The 24,464-nt window shown below is 44.8% G+C and overlaps 1 protein-coding gene across 14 annotated transcripts in view; it reads left to right on the forward strand.

Moving 5' to 3' along the window:
• Mp (collagen XV/XVIII-type protein multiplexin) overlaps positions 1-24,204 on the forward strand; it is a 39,553-nt gene extending 15,349 nt beyond the window's left edge. The window contains exons 3-24 of one of the 14 annotated variants that reach the window (XM_089260355.1): positions 5,954-6,043; positions 6,254-6,316; positions 6,404-6,478; positions 6,664-6,730; positions 6,827-6,972; positions 7,187-7,324; positions 9,104-9,241; positions 11,152-11,181; positions 11,652-11,771; positions 14,605-14,823; positions 15,652-15,729; positions 15,797-16,049; positions 16,292-16,372; positions 17,172-17,344; positions 17,521-17,613; positions 19,915-20,037; positions 20,408-20,434; positions 21,120-21,134; positions 21,519-21,649; positions 22,237-22,416; positions 22,477-22,704; positions 22,850-24,204. In XM_089260355.1, the coding sequence (XP_089116481.1) occupies positions 5,954-6,043; positions 6,254-6,316; positions 6,404-6,478; positions 6,664-6,730; positions 6,827-6,972; positions 7,187-7,324; positions 9,104-9,241; positions 11,152-11,181; positions 11,652-11,771; positions 14,605-14,823; positions 15,652-15,729; positions 15,797-16,049; positions 16,292-16,372; positions 17,172-17,344; positions 17,521-17,613; positions 19,915-20,037; positions 20,408-20,434; positions 21,120-21,134; positions 21,519-21,649; positions 22,237-22,416; positions 22,477-22,704; positions 22,850-22,973 (2,592 nt within the window). In that variant the 3' untranslated portion in view covers positions 22,974-24,204. The remainder of the gene's footprint in view (positions 1-5,953; positions 6,044-6,253; positions 6,317-6,403; positions 6,479-6,663; positions 6,731-6,826; positions 6,973-7,186; positions 7,325-9,103; positions 9,242-11,151; positions 11,182-11,651; positions 11,772-14,604; positions 14,824-15,651; positions 15,730-15,796; positions 16,050-16,291; positions 16,373-17,171; positions 17,345-17,520; positions 17,614-19,914; positions 20,038-20,407; positions 20,435-21,119; positions 21,135-21,518; positions 21,650-22,236; positions 22,417-22,476; positions 22,705-22,849) is intronic. The other 13 variants (XM_089260357.1, XM_089260358.1, XM_089260356.1 and 10 more) reach the window with 13 other exon arrangements.
• The last annotated feature ends 260 nt before the right edge of the window (positions 24,205-24,464 follow it).

Raw genomic sequence — 24,464 nt, forward strand, 5'->3', positions numbered from 1 at the left:
AATGTGTGTGCGTGTGTGTGTGTGCATTGCTTGCTTTAAGCTAATTGTTGCTGGCGCTTTTACCAAATGCTCGACGCCATTGTTGCAGTTCCGCTTGCTGCTTCTGCTGGTTTTTTTTCGGCTCCCCTTCCAACTGTTGGCATAATCCACGTAGTCTATATATATATATGTGTGTGTGTGTCTATGTGTGCGTATTCATTGTTTGTGTTTAAACCACAAACAAAAAAAAAACAAAAAAGTAAAGAAGAAGAAAAAACCAACAGAGCTCGCAGTTAGTCGTCGGACTGGGCTGAGCCCAGATGCACAGCCAAACGGAGCGACAGAACTTGGTGACAGTTCTGCCTGGCTGTCGAGCAGACAGTGGGGCAGTGAGTGGTGCAGCACCGGGGCAGCCGGCAAATATGTTGGTGTAACAACTTTCGAGATTTGTGTCAGCTCGTTTGAGAATTAGTCGTAGGTTTTAGTAAAATTAAAAAAATGCTGTCACTTTGTGCGGCTGGCATTTGCCGTCTCATTGTTCTGCCGTTGCGTCTGCATATGGGCACACATACACAGCCAGACCCATCTACCCATATAGACATGCCCGAATAGACTTATAAATGTGTGAAGAGATTTGGTTTTATTTCGGGCTGGGCGTGGGAGCTATCTTCAATTATTTATGCGCCGCAAAATGTGCAAAGTAATTTATTCAGATGATATGCAAGAAACAGCCAGCGAACCAAACAAAATGTATAATAAAAAACAAACAGAAAAGGGAGCCAGCCTGGAGTGAAATGAAGATGAAGCCCTTTTCAAACGGCCGCCAAGTGTCCAGAGTCAAGTGCAGAAAATTAAGCTCTGCACACCTGCCGGATGCTTGGCGGCATCTACCTCAACTTGGCCGTAAAATATTATGTTGCTATAATTTAGCTTTAAAATCGCACCACACTGTCGCCGGCGCAGGCGGAGGGGCGTGTGGACGGACAGCACCTTGGCGCACGCACTTAAACGGAAATAAAATAAAATTACAAAAAAGTGGGCAACTTTTTTTCTTTTTTTTTGACATGGCGATTGTTATCCTTGCCGCTGCTGCTGTTGTTGTTGTTGTTGCTGCTGCTGTAAACGGCTGACAGAAAGTGATTTAGAAACTATGCCAATGCTGCTGCTGCTGCTGCTGCTCCTGCTTCTGCTGCTGTTGCTGCCACAACTGGCCCGCTACAGTCATTCAGACTTGGGGTTGTGCCGCGGCGTTTGGGGCCGTTGGCAGCCATAAAGGTGAATTTAAATTTGGCATTTTTTTTTTTTTTGCCGGCTCGCGTTTTCATTTGTGCCGCATAAAATATGCCATTGAAATTTGCAATTGAAATTGAAATGGAAATGGAAATTGAAGTGCCTTAACAACTCTCGACTTGTAAATAAACGTTTAACTGCCACGAGTGTAATGCAGCATAAATCAATACGGCAATTGATTGTCCCGCTTCACGTGGCGCACTTATTGGCCCGCTCAAGGTCTGCCCGTTTGCCTCTCCGAGTGCCAATATGCCGGGAATGTCAGAGCGGCGTTTACATATTTAATGCGCTCTAACTGGCTTAATCAGCATTACAAAGTAATTAGAGTTAATTCCTTTGTACTCGTACGCTTCTCATGTGCCCGCTACTTTTTCTCTCCCTCTCTCTCTCTCACACGCTCACGCACACCTGCGGCGCTAGCACACGGAATTTTTGTCTTGCGAGAATGATGCTGCGAATATTTGTAAACTGTTGCGTGGCAATTTGCATGGTTAATTATCTATTAACCTGCGCATAACTTTTATACAAGCGGATGGATGGGGGGGCCAGTTACCTGCTACTTGTAGATATTAACACACACACACACAGACACAGTCACACTCCTATATATACACACACAGAGACAAACAGAGCAACGCGCACGCAAGACAAATATGTATGTATGTGTGTATGTATATCCGTTTCCGCTTGCTGCTCTGCCGCAGCCATTGTCGCCGTCTCTTTCCTGTTTTTGTTATATAAGAGGCAGACAACAAGCGCCGAGAGGAAACGGAAAGGGGGGTAACGGTATAAAAACAAGTTATGCTAATCTTAATGCGATGCCATTTTCAGTTGCCATTCACAATTTAAAGCAGTCCTTTTGTTCTGATGCCGTCCTCATCGTCGTCGTCATGCCGCTGCATGCCGTAATTTATGCTTATTAAATATTTGTGCTTAATTAAAATTTAATTTTAACTACACAACAGCTGCCTGCAACTGGCAGCTCCCAGCCAAGAACTGACAAAATGAGTCCAGGTCGGGACTCGGAACCGTCACGGATGTCGCCTGAGAAAGGGTATGCAGCGAGGCCTTTCCCCAGTCGCTCAGAATGAAACCCAGTTCAAGGCCATTTTTACCTATTTATTGTGCATGAATTATACATATATTTTCGGTATTGTGATTGATAGTGGTTTGGGCTAATTTAAAAGAGGAAGAGCACTCCCCTCTGCTCTTTCATAAGCTTCAGTGGTCAAGGATGCAAAAAAAAAAGTTTTGGTATTTCAACTATTTTAATGTAGATTTTTCAGCAATATCCGATGCAAGGTAAACATTTTCCGGATGCTGTGCGAAAACAAATACTGGGGAATACAAGCCCTCTCTAATTGAACCATTTGGGCGTGGAGGGATACTTATAATCAATTTGAACCCTTTTTCGCTTAATTTTTAAGGGGCCGCAATCATCCTCAATCGATCTACATTATTGACACATTTTTAACAAATTGCCAGAGTGCATGGATTCCGTTTGCGGGCAGTGTGCTTTCATTTTTTCTCAGTTTCTTTGCTGTTGTTGTTGTTGCTGTGTTTTTTTTATATCTGAAACGTGTTTGGCATCCTAGAACGAAAGGAACTACTCGCAAAAGGTTGCATACCTTTCGACCCGACTGGGGAAGCAGGTCAACGGTGTGTTATATTTGTTTGTTTTACTCTCAACCCTTGTCAAGTGCAACCCCCGCTGCTGGCATTGCTGTCCTGCTCCTGACGTTCATTTCTGACTGCTCTTCTGGCATGTCCTTGCTCCGCTTTGGCGCCTCTGCGCCCCCGCCCTGCCCAGCTTGGCTGGCCTTAATTATGTGCGGCCCAAGACAAAATCAAATGCACACGCCACTCACATGCACAGAGTCCTCACCTCACAGCTCCGCTCCCCCCGTTCCACTGCTGCCAAGCCTCAGCCTAGTTAATTGCTCGTAGCGCCACTTGACCGAGCTGCTGCACTGCAGCACGCTGCCTACTGACTACTGCCTACTGCCTGCTAGTTACGTTTACGTTTGCGTTTACGTTCGGGTTGACAGCTTAAACTAACCGCCCGCTGCCCCCACCCACAACACGACTTTACTTTCGGCCGCCTCTGGGTCCATTTTTGATTATTTAAAGAGACTCGGCGACCATTGTCTGGGCTTGACCTCCCGGCTGGCCCGGCTGTCCTGGCTGGCCTGGCTGAACTGGCTTCCTGCCTCGGTTGCTTCTCTTGTTTATTTATTTGCCAACGCCTTTTCGTCGCTGCCTGGGCGATGTCTTTGTCCGGCTCGCTGCGTTGCCATGCACAATCTTGCAGAGAGCTTGCTTTGATGTGCTCCTATCAGAGCAGTTCATCGTGCTCGACTCGTGCGCTACAGGCCCTCAGAAAAAAGGGTTCAAATTACGAGTACTGATTTGAACTAGCTGAAAGGGTCAGAGCCATTGTTATCATTGCTCTTTGGTCAATTGTCACGTGGCACTTTAAGGCACGTTCCGAGGCGACTTCTGAGCCATTTTCCTTTGTGCTGAATATCTCAGTTAATGGCAAATTCATTTCTTTAACGAAAGTCTGGGCAAACATTTTCATGTCTCAGGACATTGGCCAAAGACAAGATATTTAATTGCATAGCAAATTTTTTTCAATTTCATTTCGCAGTCCAGCTGGGAGCTTAAGCTGGACCGGAAGTCTATGTATGTGAGTGTGTGTGTGTGTGTGTGTGTGTGTGTGTGAGTGTGTGTGTGTTTCATCAGTATAAGGCTGTCAATTCATTGAAATGCCTGTGGCCAGCAGGTAATTGTGAATGTCACCCCTTGGCAGGAGACGGGGATAAATGAACGGAACAAGAAATAACGACCCCCATCCAAAAAATGCCACATCCAGCTACTTAATTTCCGTTTCTAGTGAATTTCTTTGCGGCTAATTTTGTTGCACAAACACACACAGGGAGAGAGTAAGAGAGAGAGAGAGAGGTAGAGTGGCACCGGCTTGAAAGCAGAACTGGGCCACTCACACAAAGACAGATTTGTACAAATGAGTGTGACTCTACATACACTCACACACACACACACACACACTTTCATTCACATATATATAAGTACAAATGGATTTTTAGTGCTTGCCATTTTCGCTGGGCAGCCGTAATGCTCGGCGCATAGTTTTATTCAACCGTAGCATAGCCCGAGCGAACTAAGAAATTATAACCAGGTTGGGCGTAGGTGACTAGGGATTGCCCTGCGAACCATTAGTTGACCGAGTGAGTTCTATATATAGATAACAACAACTTTAATAATGCAAATCGATATCTGGCTTAATGGCGGAACTATTATAGCACATATTCTATAACAATATGAAATCTCCTTGTCATATAGTCTCTCGTTCAGTCTCATTTATCCAACTGCACTAGACTCTGTTTTATGTGCATATTCCATGGGAGCTATAAAAATGCGAAACCCTTAACAGTCTGCCGTCAATGGCAAAAGAGCAACAAGCTGCAGCTGCAGGAGTCGAGGCCAGGCCAGGCGGAATGCATCTGAGCGCGGCGCTCGCCTCAATGTTTATTGGCCGCCATTTAATGCAGCATTGTACGTGTGTGATGCCGAGTGCTGTTGTCCTGTTGTCGTGATGTCCTGTTGCCCTGCGGCCAAGCACCGTTCCGCATTTGGCCATTCAATCCTTTCGTGCTGTGACAGCACTCCTATGCTGCTCAGCGTTGAGCGTTGAGCATATTAAGCCATCCAGAAAGCCGATTGCACGCTTTTAACCCGAAACTCAACGACTCGCCGTCTCAGACAGAACTTTTAGCTGGGATGCATAAAAGCCGCATGGCCATTACTATCAGTTACAGTCTCTGCAAAACAACAACAACAACAACAACAGCAGTAGCAGCAAGGATAACAACAATGACGGGATGACTGCTGCCATTGTGCTTGGCCCGCACTCGTATTGCCAGTGAGTGTTTGCTGCCATTTTTATTTGAAAGAGCCCAGAACAGGGTTCATGGCAGATGTGCATTCACTTACTTTACCTCCCAATCTCTCTCTCTCTCTCTCTTTCGATTTGTGCCTCTGTCTGAGGAAGTGTCTATGTCTGTGCAATAGCATCGCATTGTCCGTGGCTCATTGTCTTGTAGCTAGGTTCTCTAACGTCTGCGGTTAGCATTTCTATAGACTGCTGATAGTAGTGCAGTTCCCTCCATTTTCCACTCATTTTCCAGGTAAGTCTGTCCCATTGTGAACTCATGTTGTGTGTTATGGGTGGCACCCCTTTTCCGCATCGTTGTGCCGCAGACTTTCGTCTGCCACTTTATCGGGGAATCGGTGGGGAGGGAGGGGATGTGATGGGGGGGCGGCGCACATTAGTTGCGTGGATGGCTTGTGGCATGTGGCAAGTGGCAAGTGCAATTTGAAATTAACATCAATAATTAATTTCGATTTGCTGCAATTACAATTGGCACAGCACAGAGGCAGTCCGGTGCTGCACTACCAATAGGTAGGTCTCTGTGTGCATTCATTGAAATGATTCGCAAATTGATTGATTTATTATAGATATGTATATTTATCGTTGCATTAGTTGATGTGGGATTTCACGTGTGCTGCTGCTGCTGTTTCAATAATTATTAGAAACGCATTTTGTTAATATATAAATCTGGATAATTATCCAAGCCCTCATACAAACACATCTCATGCGCAGGGCTATTTAGTACAAATCTATGTGTATGAGAATCCGGAAGGCTTTAAATTTCAATGCAAGGCCCCAGAGTCGACGACGGCCGTGCCAGTGGTAAGTCCATCAATTGCAGCTCATCATCAGACTGCAACGGCTTCATATATTATGTAGCACATACGAAAAGCAATTAATCAATTAAGAATTAGTAAGTCTTTGGTACGAATATTCCCAAAGTGTTTCATTTTAATTTCTAAGTATTTTTCTATCATTTTTGCTAATTTCCCTTTCATTTGTTTATTTCTTAATATTTTGTTTACAATTAAGGAGGAAAATGAAATATCCACAGACTCGGTTGCCGAAGCTCCAGTAGATCCCGATCTAGAAATGGTTTGTTTTATTATTTTTTTTTTATTTTTATTTCTTTTGCTTTATTTTATATATATTTATTTAATTCCTTGATTTGCATACACCTAGAACTCCCCACCTGATGAGCCCGTTGTCGATGAGAATGACATAACCAGAGAGGATTTTTGGTCTATAGACAATGTGGTTAGTTACATATATCCCAGGCGATATCATAATTCGTTTACTTACCCAACTAAGCTAAGCAATAATCCAATTTAATCCCATTTGGCAGCTCGATTTGGAATTATAAACACGACAGCAAGTGCTGTGTATATATATTTGCAATAGTCACTTACTACATGTCCTTGTCGCTCTCTTCTTCTTCGCAGGCAACTGACATTTTCGACGACAGTGGTATTCAGCCCAACGGACAGACGCAGCTGACGCACGAGAGACGTAAGTTCAACTGCAGCTGGACCTTGTCCGGATTTTAATTAGGCAAACGGCTAATGGAATCCATTTTGCTTTTGCTTCTATTCTATCCTCCGGCAGCATATCGTGGCATCAAGGGCGAGAAGGGTGATCGAGGACCCAAGGGCGATAGCATACGCGGTCCACCTGGGCCGCCCGGTCCGCCGGGCCCCAAAGGTGATCCAGCCTCGTATCCGCCCTTTGTGGAGACACCAAGTCCGGGGGCTGTAAGTATTCAAATGAACCAAGACCACACCGAGCGGAGGGGGGGCCCAAATATTTGCGACACCAGAGCTGCACTTGGATTTGAGCTGAGAGATAAATGCAATGCCAACTCTGGGTGTCATCCTGCCAGATGCAAATATAAGCCCTGTCTTGGCTTAAAAGCGCTTTGGCTTTGGCTTAAATGACAAAACTATTCGTGTGTCCATTCGATTGCAGAAATACACTGGCGAATGTACATGTAATGCGTCTGATATCCTGGAAGCCTTCAAGGACAATGAAGCGATACGGGAAACGTTGCGCGGCCCGCCCGGTCCGCAGGGCAGAGATGGAAAGACCGGAGCCCCTGGACTTACCGTAAGTATATGCGACTACTTTCGACTTAGTTTATACAAGGGCTACGGATTGGCCGGCCAACATGGCAAAGGCCAATATTTGTCATGGATCTAACGCATTTTCAATTTCATTACACACATCTTCTAATCTCGATGTGAATGAGGGAGCGGTAATAGGAGTGCGATGCTTATCGCTGGCCGGTAACACGCACACACACACACACACACACGCACACACGACTGCCAAGTCAAACATCATAATTGGTGCGTGTGTGTGCGTGTAGCCGGAAACGAGGAAAAGCGTTAACGTGAAAAAAGGAAACGAAAATTTCTTTATAAGTTTTGCGAGCAAACGGCAGGCAGCTCAGGCTTAAGCACTTATCCACTTTGGCTGCCACTGGCACTCGTTATATTATCTCATCAGTTGGCTACGTCGTTCGCTACACAAGTTGTATCTATGTGAGAATACAAAGAGTCCATTCTCCCTCTCTCTCCAGCTCTCTCTCTCTCTATCTCTCGCCTATCTATGTCTGTCTATCGTTGTAACTGTGTGCCAGTTAGCGGTTAGTTTATTCAGCGTACATATGTACCCTTGTGTGCGTGTGTGTGTGTGCGGGTCAAAGGCCAAGTCCACAATGCTACAACGAGATGTTAGCCTCAACATCCACTCAACCCGAAAGTGCCTGTCACGGCAAAGAGCCAAAGATACTCGTAACTTTTATGGGGTTAGCCAAAAATATAAAAACCCCTCAGATACGTTCCGTCTAAGCACACATAGAGTCTCGCAGCCTTAGCCAGAGAATGAAGAATGAAGAAGGGGGAAACTACATGCAAATGCATTTTATTTTGGCCTAGTCAGAGTCAACACTTTGCCCAGTTTCTCGACAAAAACTGAACTCAACTCATTGACAATGTGCTTAGCAACCTGTGGAACGCAGCCTCTTCAATGCGCTGCAATATATCAAAAGAAAAGCGGTATGCAAAACATTTGTGTGGCTAACAACAAGCAGCTAGGCGAATATGTCTTGCCCGAAACGTAGAGAGGCCCCAATCTGACCCCTGTTGTCCTTGCTGCTCGTCCACCTAAAATGCTTTAGTAAAATATGGCCAACTGCTGCGCATACCGGAAATTCCTGCGACAATTTTGTTGCTCTACTGCTAATCCCTTAACTAATAGCAATTAATTTAAAAGACGACGATAAGCAACCGAGCATTATAGCGACAACAACAACAACAGCCACTGAAATAACAATGTACAAAGGACGACGGCAACACGGACAATCCGAAGGCAAACACAACACGCAAATGGCGCACAGCGTGTCCATTTTGCATAAGATTAAGGACATCGAGAGACACATTTTTTGTGCAACACCACAGCCAACGTACCCACAGCTCGACCCGAAACCAAACCGAAACGGAAAACCCATACCCTTGGCCTGGCAGCTGGGCCGCGTAGATTAATGAGCTAGGGCTAAAACGCGACGATTATGTAAATCGACCGCAGCCAGTTAAGGCAGCCAGCTGGCAACAGGCCTCCAAATAGTTCGTAGTCTATATACATACATACATATACATATATATCTATATATATCTGTATATAAATACTCTATATATATGTATGTATGTATTTGCTCAGTTTATGTAGCTGTAAATGCAGACATAGCCGTAGACATAGTCGTAGTCGTACAATCTATATGCACGCCCACTAATGTGATTTATTTCTTGGTCGCCGGCGGCGCCGTTTTTCCTTGTCTCTTCCTTTCTCTTCCCTCTCTCTGCCCTTTCTCTTTTGCATTTACAGGGTGCCACTGGCGTAACTGGCGCTCGCGGCCCGGAAGGTCCGCAGGGGGAGAAGGGCGAGCCAGGCGTCGACGGCATGCCCGGAGTGATGGGTCCACCCGGACCCCCGGGCCCGCCTGGCTTGCCAGAGAGCTATGATGTGAGTACAAGTTGAATTCCATTTTATAAAAATTAATTATACGAATAACACGAGTACAAATTGTCGTGCTTACACACTTATCTTTTCATCATCTTTTAATTTCATATTAATTTAAGTATTTAAATGTGAAACAAGACTAACATGATTATACAAATATCTTTCAAGTTACATTCATAAATATTTGTGCTTTGGCATTCTCAAGTCTGCTTAAAATTTGTTATTATTTATTTTATTATTTTTCCAAGAGAGTGCCAAGGCCATACCCTGTGAAAATTTGCATACAGGGTATTCTACATCAGTCAAACTCTGTTCATTTGCCATACTAATCCTTAACTAAATACTCTGGCAGCTAAAGCGAGGGTATCGAATCTTCGGCCAGCCGAAGATTTACGAAATTTTCAGTTTACTTTACGCTGTTTCGTTTGCATTTGGCATTAAATTGCAACTTTTACGCTAGACCCAAAACGTTAAGGCGCTCGTCCGTTTATCTATATATCCGACGGATGCCTCCAATCACGCACGTTCCTTTTATGAATTGTGCGCCGCGGCGTCGCATTTGGCGGCAGGCATCGGTCATGTTCTGCTCGCCACACAATTTGCCTAAACCAATTTCCTTCCTGGGGGCAGCGGGGCAGGGCGGCAGGCCGAGCGAGCGGCAATCGACTGCACCTGTACACTGTGAAAAATTGCTGCCCAGATTTGGGCCTGGCAGGCAGTCGGCTCAGGTTTGTTGTCGCAAATGGGTTATCTCTGCTAATAATCTTAAAACCACAAGGCTACAACAGCAATAGCAACAACAACAGCAACAGCAAAACCAGCGCCTTGAACAACATGAACACCTCGCCGAAATGCCGAAACGTAAGTGTCCTGAACACGCAAACCGAAAACAAGCCAAGCCCAGTCCCAGTCCCAGTCCCAATCCCCGTTCCAGTCCTCACTGGAGTTCCCCCTTTTGGCGACGTGCAACTGACTCTGGCCGTGGCTCTTGCTCTGGCGCTGGCTTCGGCTCCGGCTCCGGCTCTGGCTCTGGCTCTGCCTGCGGGTTTCTGATTCAGGTCTTACGGAGTGCTGGCATGCCAGCTTGTGGCAATTACTGTTATCAGCGCATGGCGCGCAGTTCACGCGGTTAAACGCGCTAACACGCATACAGATACGGCTGGCTCACACACACACGCACACACACACACGGGCACATTTGTATTGCCGGCTTTTAACCCTTTACGGAGAGCAAAACTTTTATTTTTTTCGCCAGCTTTATCATCGCATTTCAACGCCGTATGTTGCCTGCTTGGGCGTATCTCAGCGGGCTCTGCCTGTCTGTGTGTGTGTGTGTGCGTGCGGTTGTGGTCGTAATCATTATCGCGCTGTTACGGTTATGAGAGTGTCAAGCTACTTATGGCTAACGCGCCAGTTAAATCAGACTCTCGCTCAGTCAGCCTCCCATTGTTTTATGCGCTCGTCGGGGGTTTATTATCATTATCGCATCGCTGGGTTTGGGGCAAGGGGCGATAGGTGGGCGTTTCCGATTGCTGTTGCTCTTGCTGTTGTTGTCAAGCGTTTTGACCTTGTTACAGCCATGTACCCAGGGAGGGCAGAAAAGCTTTTAAGTTTATTAGAACGACTTTTGATTGTTGACACAGAGACAACTTTTTCAAATAATTTTCGACGGCCCCAAACGAATGATACTAGGGGGCGCAATGGAGTAAGTATGCTGTTCCCACCCCCTCACCACACACATAAATTTGTAAAAGTTGCAATTTTACTGCCACAGCTTGAACTTTGAACATCAACGAATTGAAATCATATAATAATACGCTTTAATTCCACACCCATTGTTTTATGCTATATATTATAAACAAATCGTACCACACAAATATGTATTCTTGTAACAATCAACACATAAATAACAGATAAATTGGAATCCTACCAGGACTTTCAAGGTATAAATATTTAACAATTTCATTTTATGTTCCCACTAAACCAAAAAAAAGAAAGACAAAAAAGAAAACAATAATAGAAATATAACAAGAACAAGAAAACAAAAGCACAAGTTTGCTCCGGGTAAGCATTGGCCGCAAAAACCTAATGGACTAGAACCCCTCGGTGTCATTAGTCCCAAGCATTAGGGGCGTCGCACACACACACATGCACACACACAAAAGGGGGCTCATCAGGTCATTAATCAAATTTCCCGTGTGTGTCCATGTGTGTGTGTGAGTACTACGTGTATTCTTGTTGGGTCAACGGGGCCATCAAAGGTCGCCCGCTGCTTAAAAAATGGCCCCAAAATACATGTATCGAAATATAAATTGTACAACAAGCAAATATTTAACAAATTACTATGCTTACCTTCCCTCACACACACACACTCACACACACACGCATACACTTACATACCTATACACAACAGGAATCCTTAATGGGCAACTCGATGACCGGCCTACGCGGCTCCACCGTTACCCAAGCAGGACCTAAAGGAGCGCCAGGCGAGAAAGGTGAACCCGGTCGTCCAGGAGAGCGCGGTGAAAAGGTGAGTCAAAGTTCAATTCCAGCATTTTTCCAGCACATAAATGCTCCTGCGTATGCAAGTGTGTGTAAGAGAGTGCGTATGTGTGTGCATTGAAAATTATCCGAACCACATTGTTGTGTCAAATAATAACTTCTGCTCTATTGATTACTCAATTGATTCCGAGGCTAGAAACATAAAATGCCAATGACGGCGGCCACAGAGTTGGGGATTTATGTGCCAAAATCCAGCATCCAGTAGCCAGTCCCTCGCAGTCCATATGCCATATATGGAATCACACTCAACATGATAGATGCCCCAGTTTTAGTTGTCGCATTTGTACTTCAGCTCGCAGCAAGTGGCCATCGTTTAGCTGAAGCTCTCAGATTTATTGCATTGCATTCATTTGCGTGCCCGGACTGTCCATAATATGACGCATAAATTTCTATCAGACTCGAGCCACGCGAGGGGATGTCGTATTATTTGTTGCCCTGCCGCTGGACCCGGGCCAATTTGTAAGCGTTTATAGCTCATTTGGCTGCCAGTTGATATGATCGAGGTGCTCTCTAGTTTATTAGAAATCGTTTACCAAAGTCCATTCCCTTGAATGACCCCTGCCATTCATCCAGTCATCCAGTGGCTCAGTCATTCAGTCGCTCAGTCATTCAGTCATTCAGTCTGTCCAGTCAGTTGAGTCAGTGTCTGGCAGTTACTATTTCTACTACTCGCATTCTGTATTATTTTTATAATAAGTTTTGGCCATTTCTGCAGCTCATCCTGCTTAGACGGCGCTTACTTCCCTCCCATTACGTTTCATGCTATTTAGCAGCTTAGGGACCCGGACTCCCAGCGAAGCACCGCGCCGGCTCCTGCTCTCGGACTCCTCGTTAGCAGGGCTCGCCGAGCTGGAAAAAGTGGCGCGCATATTTCTTTTATGTGGAACCTCAAAACTTTAAGCTGCCAACACATACTCCCAGGAATATAATACGCTTGTAGTATGTTTGCCATTTCGGTGGGGCGAAGTTTGTCGCACGTGGATGGGAGCTGAAGCATGAAGCCATGAGCCATGAGATGGTACAATAGCTGGTGGGCGTTTCTCGGATTGTCAGCCGACTTCCGCTGCTGTTACACCTCCAATTTCTGTGTCTGTGTGTGTGTGTGTGTGTGTGAAGATTTATTTGACCTTTGATATATTACGTAAGTACCATATATTTATGCTTATTTGGCTAGTGGCAAAGTTTTTGTAGGCCTCACTTCGGGTCTATCCAAATAGTTGAGTGCTGTCTTGGGGCCACGCCCCTCTCGGCGCCGCCCTGGCAAACCATACTTAATCGGTCGTGAAATAAAAAGAAATTATGCAAAAACCTCAGCATCCCTCAGCTGTATAAAAAATTGATTTAGATTTTCTGATGAATTTACGCTCAATTTACGGTCACGCACGCACAAACATGCCAAAAAATTCGTTATTGCATTTGAATTTTCGAAACTAATATTGAAATTAGCATTTTAAACGTATAAATATACGCACAATTAGGTACATTTCATTTAACTTAAAAGACACTCCCCCTATTTCCCCTCCCCCCTCCTCTCTACAGCACACAAATGAGGCCTCGTTTCAAGACAGCCCGAAGGCAATCGCGCGTACTCTCTAATGTTACACACACGCACACGCACAGACTGTCATATGTGTGCATGCGTATTTTTGGGTGCGTGTGGGTGGCTTATTAATTATTCATTAGTTGGCATCGAGCTGGCGCTATGGTGCGAAGCCTGCAGCAGCAACCCATGCAGTCGCAGGGTCAGGTCAATTTAAAGCAGACCCGCACGGAAAGAGCGTTCATCCCATGCTCCACACTTCTCCCTCCTCCTGCCTCCCGCCTCAGCCAAGCCCCACGCAAACTGCGAGTAGGCGCGCGCAAATTTATGGCAAACCATTTAAGGCGCTGATGATGTGGAAGACGACACTGGGGATAAATCGGGAGCACTTGGCTGGGCTTGCTGGTGACGGCAGCGGCAGGGACAGGGATTGGGACAGGGGCAGGGACTGGGTCTGGTTGGGAGTGAAACTGCAGAACGCCAGTCGCTTTGCAAACTGCCACAAAGCAAAGTCCCAAAAAGGCAGAAGTACACATGAGCAATAGAATTCAGTTCGACTCGACTAGAAAATACCCGGGCTATCAATTTGCATCCCCTTGAACAGAATACTTAATTTTGAAAATTGAGTGTGGATACTAAAAACAAAAATTATTTGTCTGTTAATATAAATTAAAATATATACAAAAATATAGATTTACGATTTCAATTCAATTCATTTTTAACTTCAATATGATTCTTTAGTTAAATGTTAATGGAACCATAAACTTATTGTTCCTTGGAAATATTACAATCTAAATGCAAGGCAACTTTATGTATTCAACTGAGAATAGTTGATTAGAAAGTATACCCAATACAGGCATAATATATCGCTTGAAAAGTTTTTTGAGTTCGGGTAGAAAAGGAAACTCGGGGGTTTCGTCTTGTGGCAATGGTTTTGTGTTTTCAGGCTTGTCACTAGCATTGCATACATTCTGGCGCATAAATTTATATATTTTGCCCGTATGTGTGTGCGTGTGTGTGTGTGTGTGTGCGTGTTTGCGTGCGAGTTGGTTTGATTGTGGGGATTGTGGATTTTAGAATTGATTTGATTTCAAAATGAGTTTGAATTGAATTTTTGCCGGCGACAAAACGTTTGAAATTGAGTTTTACGGCCAAATTAGGCGTGAGTGCGCCCCCTGGGCATGTACCGTATATTTAATACCGTAAATCATTTTACACACACACGCTCACACGTTCTTCTTTCTGTTCGCTCCAATAACAGGGTCACAAAGGAGCTCACGGACCCGCTGGACCCAAGGGTGAGCCCGGAGCACCGGGCCTACCCGGATTGGCCGGCCAGCCGGGCGACGGCAACGGCACCAAGGGCGAACGGGGCGAGAAGGGCGAGAAGGGTATGCGCGGCCGACGCGGCGGCACCGGCCCGGCCGGTCCAATCGGACCACCAGGCAAACCGGGACCCATGGGCGATATCGGGCACTCGGTAAGACACTCATAACTTTTGCATCCATATTCATGAGGCGGGCCAACTTTCACATGCCTGCGCCCATTGTTTGTGTCGCTCGCTGAGTTCACTTATAGCCAGTCCTTCAGACAGACAGACAGACAGACAGACACTGGCTGGGATCGTCGCAAACGCGAGCTAGACAACAGGCGAAAGCGAATCCGCGCAAAGCGAGCCCAACTTGGCGAAGTAAACTCAAACGAAAAGTATTTTAAGTGCATTTTCATCACGGTTATTCAGGACGCTGACGCAGCACACGATTCCAATTGCAGTTGGCCCAGAATTTCAGTTTCAGCCATTATTCCGCAATAACAGCAGCTGCAACTAAAGCATCTACAGCAGCAGCAGCAACAACAACAACTACCATTACAATGGATAGTCTCATATAGAAGGGAGAAGTTTGCTTTGGCTGCCTGCTCGCTTGCCAACTGGCATCGTTTACCGCCTCTCGAAATCAAAGTCAAGCTACGTATTTACATGAATGGCGCGCCGAAATGAAGCCAAACGAAAGTTTGACTCAATTCCTGGAAGTGGCACAGGCACCGCACCACACGCGCAGCACCACCGACAAAACATCAAAGCGTTGCAGCTACCAAATTGTTGCACTCTAAACTGCGAAACTTTGGCCGTTTTTGGCGATTGTTCAACTTGGTTTTTATACGGGAGTTACTCCACTTGTTAGTAGCGATTCCTGCCAGCCGCGCGGACCCTGCGTTACAGCTGCAAGAGTTGACCGGGGCGATTAAAACACATCTTTTCTGAGCGTAATAAACGTTTGGCTATCATTTATGAAACTCTCGTTTCTAGGGACGCCCTGGACTGATCGGGCCGAAGGGTGACACAGGACCCAAAGGTGCCAAAGGAGACGCCGGTGGCCGTGATGGAGTGAGTCTTAGCAGTTAATTTGCGACAAATTGCTATTCAAGCCTGTCCATCCGTCCATCCATTCTAGATGAAAGGCGAGAAAGGTGATCGGGGCAACGATGGCCGTGACGGATTGCCCGGACCACCTGGCCTGCCGGCAACAACAGGTGGCGACGGCGACAGCAGTGGTGTGCAGTACATACCCATGCCCGGTCCGCCGGGGCCGCCCGGCCCACCCGGACCACCCGGCTTGCCGGGCCTATCGATAACCGGACCCAAGGGAGAGGCGGGCATGGACTCGCGCAGCTTCTTCGGAGATGCCTCCTATTACGGACGACCAGGTGAGCCGACGGCCGCTCAAGAGTGCCAACAGCAAATTGTATATATGTACATGTATAGTTAGGTGCCCGTACTTGTGCCATGCTTCATAACTGTACATATGTGCCCTACCCACACACACACACATAGACACAGACACATATAGACACAGACAGACAGTTACTCAAGTGCATACCCATACCCATACCCATACCCATAATATGATATCAATTCCAAATCATTCTGTATTGTACTCGTAATCAAGGTGCGCGCTCATCTTTAGACGAACTTAAAGCACTGCGAGAGCTGCAAGATCTGCGCGATAGACCCACAGATGGCACAGCTGGTAAACCATCCAAGTCAAATCATATCAATTCATTCAAAGTTGGCGTAGTGAAATTTCCTTTTCGATGTTGCATGCCTAAGCGTTCTATTCCATATATAACATCCAATACTCTATGCATATTGATATACATATGTAGTAGTGTGTATAAACACACACACATAAACACAACACGCCCATCATGTCCTTGGCATGCCTTAAATCTAGGAAGGGGAATTGGGCTCATTATTTGCACATCATCATCATCTCATTTGCGTTAATGAAGTACATGTAAACATTTTGCACAACATTTTTACAGAGTCATGCTTTCACTTACCAAAAACAAAAACAAAACGAAAACACACAGAACATGACAGAGAATGCTTGAAAATAAACTCTATAGATTTCACCTGGTAACCCATAAACGCCAGTGCGATGCCCTTGTCTGGCTGTAAAGGATGTCGTTCGAAGCTGAATAGATAAGATCTGGTCAAATATTATTATCTGCTTTGGTTTCAGATTGGTTTGCAGTGCTAGGCAAACCCAGAGTCGCATGCCTTTACCTCTATGAGGTCTTTTATATGCCATATATGTATATTTTTATTAAACTCTTAGTAAATCCACACACATCAAATTATATATTATTGTTATATAATGGGTAAATTTGTGTTTTATTGCATATTAAGTAGCATTCAATATTGCATTAGTTAACAGCGCGCGCACATACATATTTCAATGCAGTTCATTATGTATTTAGACGTATTTAAGCAGAGTTATCTCAAATCGATGTTTAACACGCATGTCTCGGAATCATCATTTGCAGAGCCACCGCGCCAGACGTCGCACTCGCACAAGCACGAGGAGGCGCCCCATGCCTTTGCCATGGGCATGGGAGATGGCGAGGAGCTGCCGTACTTTTCCGCATCATCATCGAACATGAACATGAGAATCGTGCCAGGTGCAGTCACCTTCCAGAACATAGACGAAATGACAAAGGTGCGTTGCCACACACACACACATATATACACTAATACATGCAAACACGCACATCTACGTGCATATGTCCACGGAGCATATCCGAGCATATAAACTTAGCAGCGTATTTTTATTCGTATTTATTTATTTCTTGTTTTTGAACTCATTTAAATTTGGTGTCTTTGACGTTCCCATAGAAGTCGGCGCTTAGCCCGCCCGGCACCCTGGCGTACATTACCGAGGAGGAGGCGCTGCTCGTGCGCGTCAACAAGGGCTGGCAGTATATAGCGGTAAGTGGAGCTCTGGGAAGAACTGGGTTAAATGTTGGGATTGAGATGGGATTGGAAATGGGAGGGGGAGTGGGAGTGGAAATGGGAGTGAGAGTGGGAGTGGGTTAGAGCAAACAAGTGCGGCTCGTGCGTGCGCTCTCAAATGGCAAATATGGCAAACAAAAAGTCGCTGGCGGACGCCATTATTTTATGGAGCAGTCTCTGCGAGTCGCCCAGCCCCATTGCCTGCTTTCTATATATTATGAAAATATGGCTTGGCAAAACAGAATAAAACAGAACAGAACAAAGCAAAACAAAATGAAATGCAATAAAAATAGAAGGCTGAAGGAGCAAGGAGGGCGACTCTGTGGCAGGAGGCGGGAGGCAGGAGGCTAGGCAGAGAGACGTCTGACGTACATATGTTTGTTTTGTTTATTTTGCCTCTTGTTTTTGGCCATAAAATGGGGTTTTTGTTTGGCAATGTCCTTGTCTTGGCGGCGGCTCCTTTCGGCTTTTTTATTTGCACATTAAATGTTGCAGACGTTCTGACTGATTGCCAACGGATCGGCAACATGGCCCAAACCGTGTGTGTCCCGTTATTCAATTATATTGACTCGCGCCTGGCTTTTCACTCAAGCGAGTTAACGGTACAACTCCTAAGCGAGGCACGAGGAGAGCAACGAAGTGCCGCCTCGAACACGTAATACTGACGCAAAGCCAATGGACAGACCCAGGCAGATGTCAGCCAATTTCAGTCCCCAACACACACACACACACACACACACACACGCACACACACACAGTCACTCAGTCACTCAGTCAGCCAATCACACAGTCAGTCAGCAGCTGCGACGCGTCGCTTCCAAGACGAGGCAGCAACAAAACAAACGGAACTTTTATTGGCAACGAATAAAACATGCATATGCTTGCAGAGACGCCCGTTGGGTCATAAACCTTAACTGGAGATTAAGCATAATATTAAATGGAATTGCGAATCGAATATTTCTACACAAGCGGCAATTGGAATATTTTCAACTTCAGCACATTCGGCCGCAGCTTCAGTTTGTGCAGTGCATTATCCAACACTGCCAATTAATCTTGCCTGTCACCAGCGCTGCCCGTCCAGGCCGAAGGTACAACTGAGCCAATTTGGCTCGGTCAGCACTTGTGAGGCGCACAAAGAATGACCTGAAGCGTTCACAAATTACACGCAAAATTGAACCGATTGGCAATAGCTTGTTACCCATTAAAGTGGCCACAATTTGTGAGCAGCTTTCGGCCGAGTTAGTTCCAGATTTGTGGCAATGCGTTATTAAAAAGTATTGCATGATTTTGGGGGGCGGAGGGGGGGGCGCCTGATTGTGCACACACACACTGTGGTACAATACATATGCTCAAAATTGTTCAAGATTCGATTTCCGCTTCCGTTGCTGCATGCACAAAGCCAATGCCAGCACAGCACAGCACAGCACATCAGAGTGGGCGTGGCCAGCAACCAACTCGTTCTCCACGTGCTGCCATGTGCATGCCCACAAGAAGGGAAATGGAAATGAGCTCGAAAGTCAGCGTCAGGATGCAGAGATGGAATGGGATGGATAGGGATGGCATGGGATGGATCGGGATGGGATGAGATGGTGCCTGCTCAAATCTGGTGCCTTTGACGGCAACATTTAAATACTTTTGGCAACAGAACGTGCATGGAGCTTTCCTTGAATCAAAAAAAAAAAAAAAAAAGTGGGTAAATCAAGCAAAAGCTCATTGACGCTGCCAGCCAGGGCTTTTATGTCCTTTGCCTGGGCTGGCATCTGGCTGCCTAAGCCACTTGCAGCATCAGTGGTGACACTCGCGTCCTAATTAGATTTCAGTACACGAGTCGACTACTTAAAGTTCAAAATAGTAATTAAAACTTTCGCCAGTGCACAGTGTCTTTCAATTCTATGCGCAGCGCAGCTAAAAAAATAACAACAACAACAGCAACAACAACAAATGAAATCTTGAATTATTAAAAATTACATTTAGTAAAAACTTTACTCTTGATGTTTATTAAATTGAAGCCTGATTAGCTAAAAGCAGCAGCGCTGTCAAATACATGGCAAACGCGCTCTCCCATCGCTTTATTATAAAGTTAGCTGATGCTAGTGGGGAGATGGGAGATGTGAAATGGGAAATGGAATTTTTGAAAAACAGGAAAGAGTGCCAGCTTCGGGGACTGTGGGATTCGCTCTGAATTATTGATGCCTGAGTTGGGTCAACTGCAATTGCTTTTAATTACCACTGACAACTGTACTAAATACGTCTTATTATCTACTTATCTATTGACAGCTTGGCACCTTGGTGCCCATTGCCACGCCAGCTCCGCCCACCACAGTTGCGCCCTCTCTGCGATTTGATCTGCAATCGAAAAACCTGCTGAACAGTCCACCTCCATTGCTCAACACACCGACGGTGAGTGCTTAATATATATATGTACATACATGTATATAATTACATATTAACTTACACACAAACATAGACAATTGTTCTTTAACTCTGCCGAGGCACTTGTGCAGCTGCAACTGTGCATTGAAAGCCAGACAAATGCATATTTCAAATAGTTTCATTTCATCCATCATCATCATCATCGTTTGCATATAATTGCCGCTGCACAAGTGCCTCAAGTGCGTAATATGCCGTGACTCTCGAATCGAATTACATTAATATCAGCTCGTCACTCGATGGCTTTAAAACTTGTATAATTAATACCAAGCGAAAAATGATGCAATTCAGTTAATAAACACTACTAAAACCATTTATTATTAATTGTCATTAAATGCAGTTTACAACCGCGCCCGAATATGAAACGGTAATTAAATAAAATATCATATACTGAATTCACACAAACACACACACAGACAAACACTGCATAAAGAGAGAGAGAGAGAGAGAGAGAGAGAGAGAACAAAAAAAATCATACTAAATCGAATTAATGTATCTCTTGCACACACATAGCCACACACACTCACACATACACTCACAGAAATAGACAGATAGACACACACAATTAAATAATCCGATTTTGGTTTGGTTTGCCTTGCTTTGGTCAATGAAAACGTTTCTAATTAGTGCAAATTGTGTTTTGAGTTCTGCTCCATAACGAGCCGATCAATTTGTGTAGCTCTGAGTTTCTATTATGATTATGAATTATTTATGTGAAACTTATTGTATGTTAATGCTTATATCAATGTCGAACATGGGCCACATCCATGCTTTTTAATTCGAATTCACTTTGCGTTGCTTTTCATTTATGCAGTGCATCTTCGCTCAACTGAAAACAGGCCAATAGACTATGGAGTTGAGCGTTTCTTTGGTTGTGTTTTGTGTATTCTTGAGCTTCTCTATAAATACAAATCTATATATATATATATATATCTACCTCAATGTATCTTATAATGTACGATCTTTTGCGCCCCTCCCACACTTGCTGCATCAAATTATCGGAATCTCTAACAATGATGCCCAATCGAATACCATATGAATTACATGCTCAGTGGTATCCGCGGATGGTGAGTGACCTTTCAGTACAAATAAGAATACCCCATACATGATGTACATATCTCAGGCGACCCAGTGAATGCCCTTTCAAGCCAGACATGCGTACATGTGTGTGTGTGTGTGTGTGTATGTATGCGAGTTCCTTTGAACCTGTGGCCTCTGTAGGTTTGTTTGCATTCCCCAGTATTGCTCAAATTGAAATATCTTTTGAGTTTTTCGCTATCGTCTCGCACACACTCGCATCATTTCAAGAGCCCCATCCTCGAGTTGGCTAAGCAAACAATTCGCAGCCATTAAATTCTTATATTAATTAGATTTCAAAATGCTTGACATAAACTCCAAATTAATTTTCTGCCATATTTTCTGCGCTCCCCTCCACCCAATCCGGACAATAGCTTCGCGTGGCAGCCCTCAATGAGCCCTACGCCGGCGACTTGCAGGGCATTCGAGGCGCGGACTTTGCCTGCTATCGCCAAGGCCGGCGAGCGGGACTGCTGGGCACATTCAAGGCGTTCCTCACCTCCAGGTAAGCATGAGGCAGCACTATGCGTGCGGCTGCGGGCGTACGGGGACCGGGTGTGTCTTATCTGTCCTTAGATTCTTTTTACGCGTATTAGGCATGTTTTTTATGTTTAGTTTGGCACTGTGCGCACTTTAAGCTCGGCACTCGAGGATTTCGAGATGGCATTGCTCATACGCAGCGCTGGCCACCGCCCGGTGGCGCCTTTGGAACTCATTAACTGGAATATAATCTTGATATTTGAGGCAAAGCAAGAAAAGCGCACAGGAAATATGAAAACAAAAGCCGCTAAAAACAATCTCGTGCAATTTATTTACACAGCGCCGAGCACACAAAGCGCTGAATGGATGCCAAAATAAATGCTCAGGCTGCCAGAGTAAAGCATAAATAAATAAATAAAGAAATATATACTTATATACTATATACTGCTATATGCATTCGCCAGCGCAGCCATGCTCAAGAGCCGCCCGCTGCCTCTTGGACAGTTCGTAGGTAGTTTGCTCACCTGCTTTGGCTGTGCTGCAGCGGTACCCTGTTCGTGCTCTTAATCCGCGTGCTACATTTATTTTCCCTCTTTTTGTTGTCGCTCACAGGGTGCAGAATCTGGACTCTATAGTGCGTCCGGCCGACTGGGAGCTGCCAGTCGTAAACACCCGCGGCGATGTGCTTTTCAATTCGTGGAAAGGTGTCTTTAACGGCCAGGGCGGCTTCTTCTCCCAGGCACCGAGAATCTACAGCTTCAGCGGCAAGAATGTGCTCACCGACCCCTTGTGGTAAGTTCCGCCATCTTGTGCGCGAATGTGCATATGTACAGGGACTCCTTTTCGCTGCAGGCCGCTCAAGCTGGTCTGGCACGGCTCACTGCCGAACGGAGAGCGCTCCATGGACACCTATTGCGATGCCTGGCACTCCAGCTCGCACGAGAAGTTCGGCTATGCCAGCAACCTGCTGGGCAACAAGCTACTCGATCAGGAGCGCCAGCCCTGCGACGGCAAGCTGATTGTGCTGTGCGTGGAGGCCCTGTCGCAGGATCGGCGGAAAAAACGCGACCTCAGTAGCAGGTGAGCGGGGGGTGGGTGTTGGGGGGGAGAACAACAATGAAATGAGCTGAAATGAAATGAAATGAAATGCTTACACGTGTTGTATTGATTTGGCATTAACTTTTTTTATGGTGCTCGCCACGCACCCGAACTTTGCTCATTACAGTCGCAGTCACAGTCGCAGTCACAGTCACAGTCACAGCAGTCACAGCAACAGTCCCGACGAGCTAGAGCTGGAGTTCACAACGGCCGAGGAGTACGCCGAGCATTTAGATAATTTACAAGTGTAAGAGCCGCAGGAGTCGGGCAGTGGGTGGTAAACGGTAACGGTAACTGTAACTGCAATACAATACAACACACAGAGACACACACGCAGACACTCACAGAATACACACATTAAATGTAAACGTATATCATGGCCATGCATAAGTACATATAATCAGCGAATTCCAAACTAAACCAAAAAATACTCAAGTAAGCGATGGATTAATGATTGCATAGTAAAATATGAACATAAACCTAAATAATTAAATACTTAATTACGAGTAACTAGGCATATATATATATATATACATAAATATATATACAATAATTTGTCATATCTTATAATTTGAGCAGACGAGTTGGATTTTTGTACAAGCGAGTTATATAATATTCGTAATGGTAGCCTAATACATAGTGAAAATTAAAAACTAAGCAAAAAAAAAAAAAAAATAATAATAATAATTCGTAATTAAGTCACAGCGAGGGCGAATCATATTTGCTGTTGCTGCCACAGCTGCCATTAAGGTTAGTCCTAGTTCCAGATCCAGGATCTACCATTCGAGAGCTGGTGCCCCACAGCTTTAACAACTGAAGCACTACCGAATATAAAGACCAACAGCAGCACTTACGAACTGGCCAAATTAGTCTCCTGCATCCCGCAGCTGGAGGCGAATCCATGCGCAAATACATTTCCACATGGCTGTATACGTGTATAAATGTATTTTGTCAAAGACTTCTAAATGTGTAAATCTTAAGCAAACAAAAGAATCAATGAAATCAAGAAAGTCAGAGCAAACCTATTTAAGCCCCGAAACCCACGTTTTTAACTAAATCAGCTCCACTGTGCATTATGTTCTATGCCAATCCACTTTTCTATTCCACTTACTAATAATGTAGTCAGAATTTTCTACATTGAAATACTCGTTATTATATAGAGAAGAAGAGGAAGAAGAGGAAATGACACAAGCGTAAAGCCCATTTTTATATGAGAATGCAATAGAATAACTGAATTATAGCAGCGAATGCAATAATTTAAATGTAATAAATAAATGCACATGCATATGCATACGTATATGTATATGTATATGCATATGTATGTATGTAATGTAACTTATTGTAATTCTAGTACGAACACTAACGAGTAATGCACCAAATTACTTGTCCCAGTCTAGTTAGTTATATAATTTAATTTGCATTTAATTATGCATTTCCAGCTACAGATCTGTAATGTAATAAATTAATAATGTAATTGTATAACTGAAAAGCTTATCATTTTTAACAATTACCAATTAAAGAGCAGCAGCAGGAGTTATGCTAATTGGGTTCAAGTCAATCCCCAGCAATTATATACATACATACTACATGCTAAGTATCACACACACATACATGTCCACATGCATGCACGCATGCAGGCTGCATGTGTGTGTGCGCATGGGACGAATAAATACTTTTAGTGAAATCAAAATGAATACTTAAATCCCTCTAGTCGTAAGCCTAATACTTCTATGCAATTTGAG

Source organism: Drosophila navojoa, chromosome 4 (assembly GCF_054131105.1).
Source record: "Drosophila navojoa isolate 15081-1374.11 chromosome 4, UAZ_NAV_1.0, whole genome shotgun sequence".
Lineage (NCBI taxonomy): Eukaryota > Metazoa > Arthropoda > Insecta > Diptera > Drosophilidae > Drosophila > Drosophila navojoa.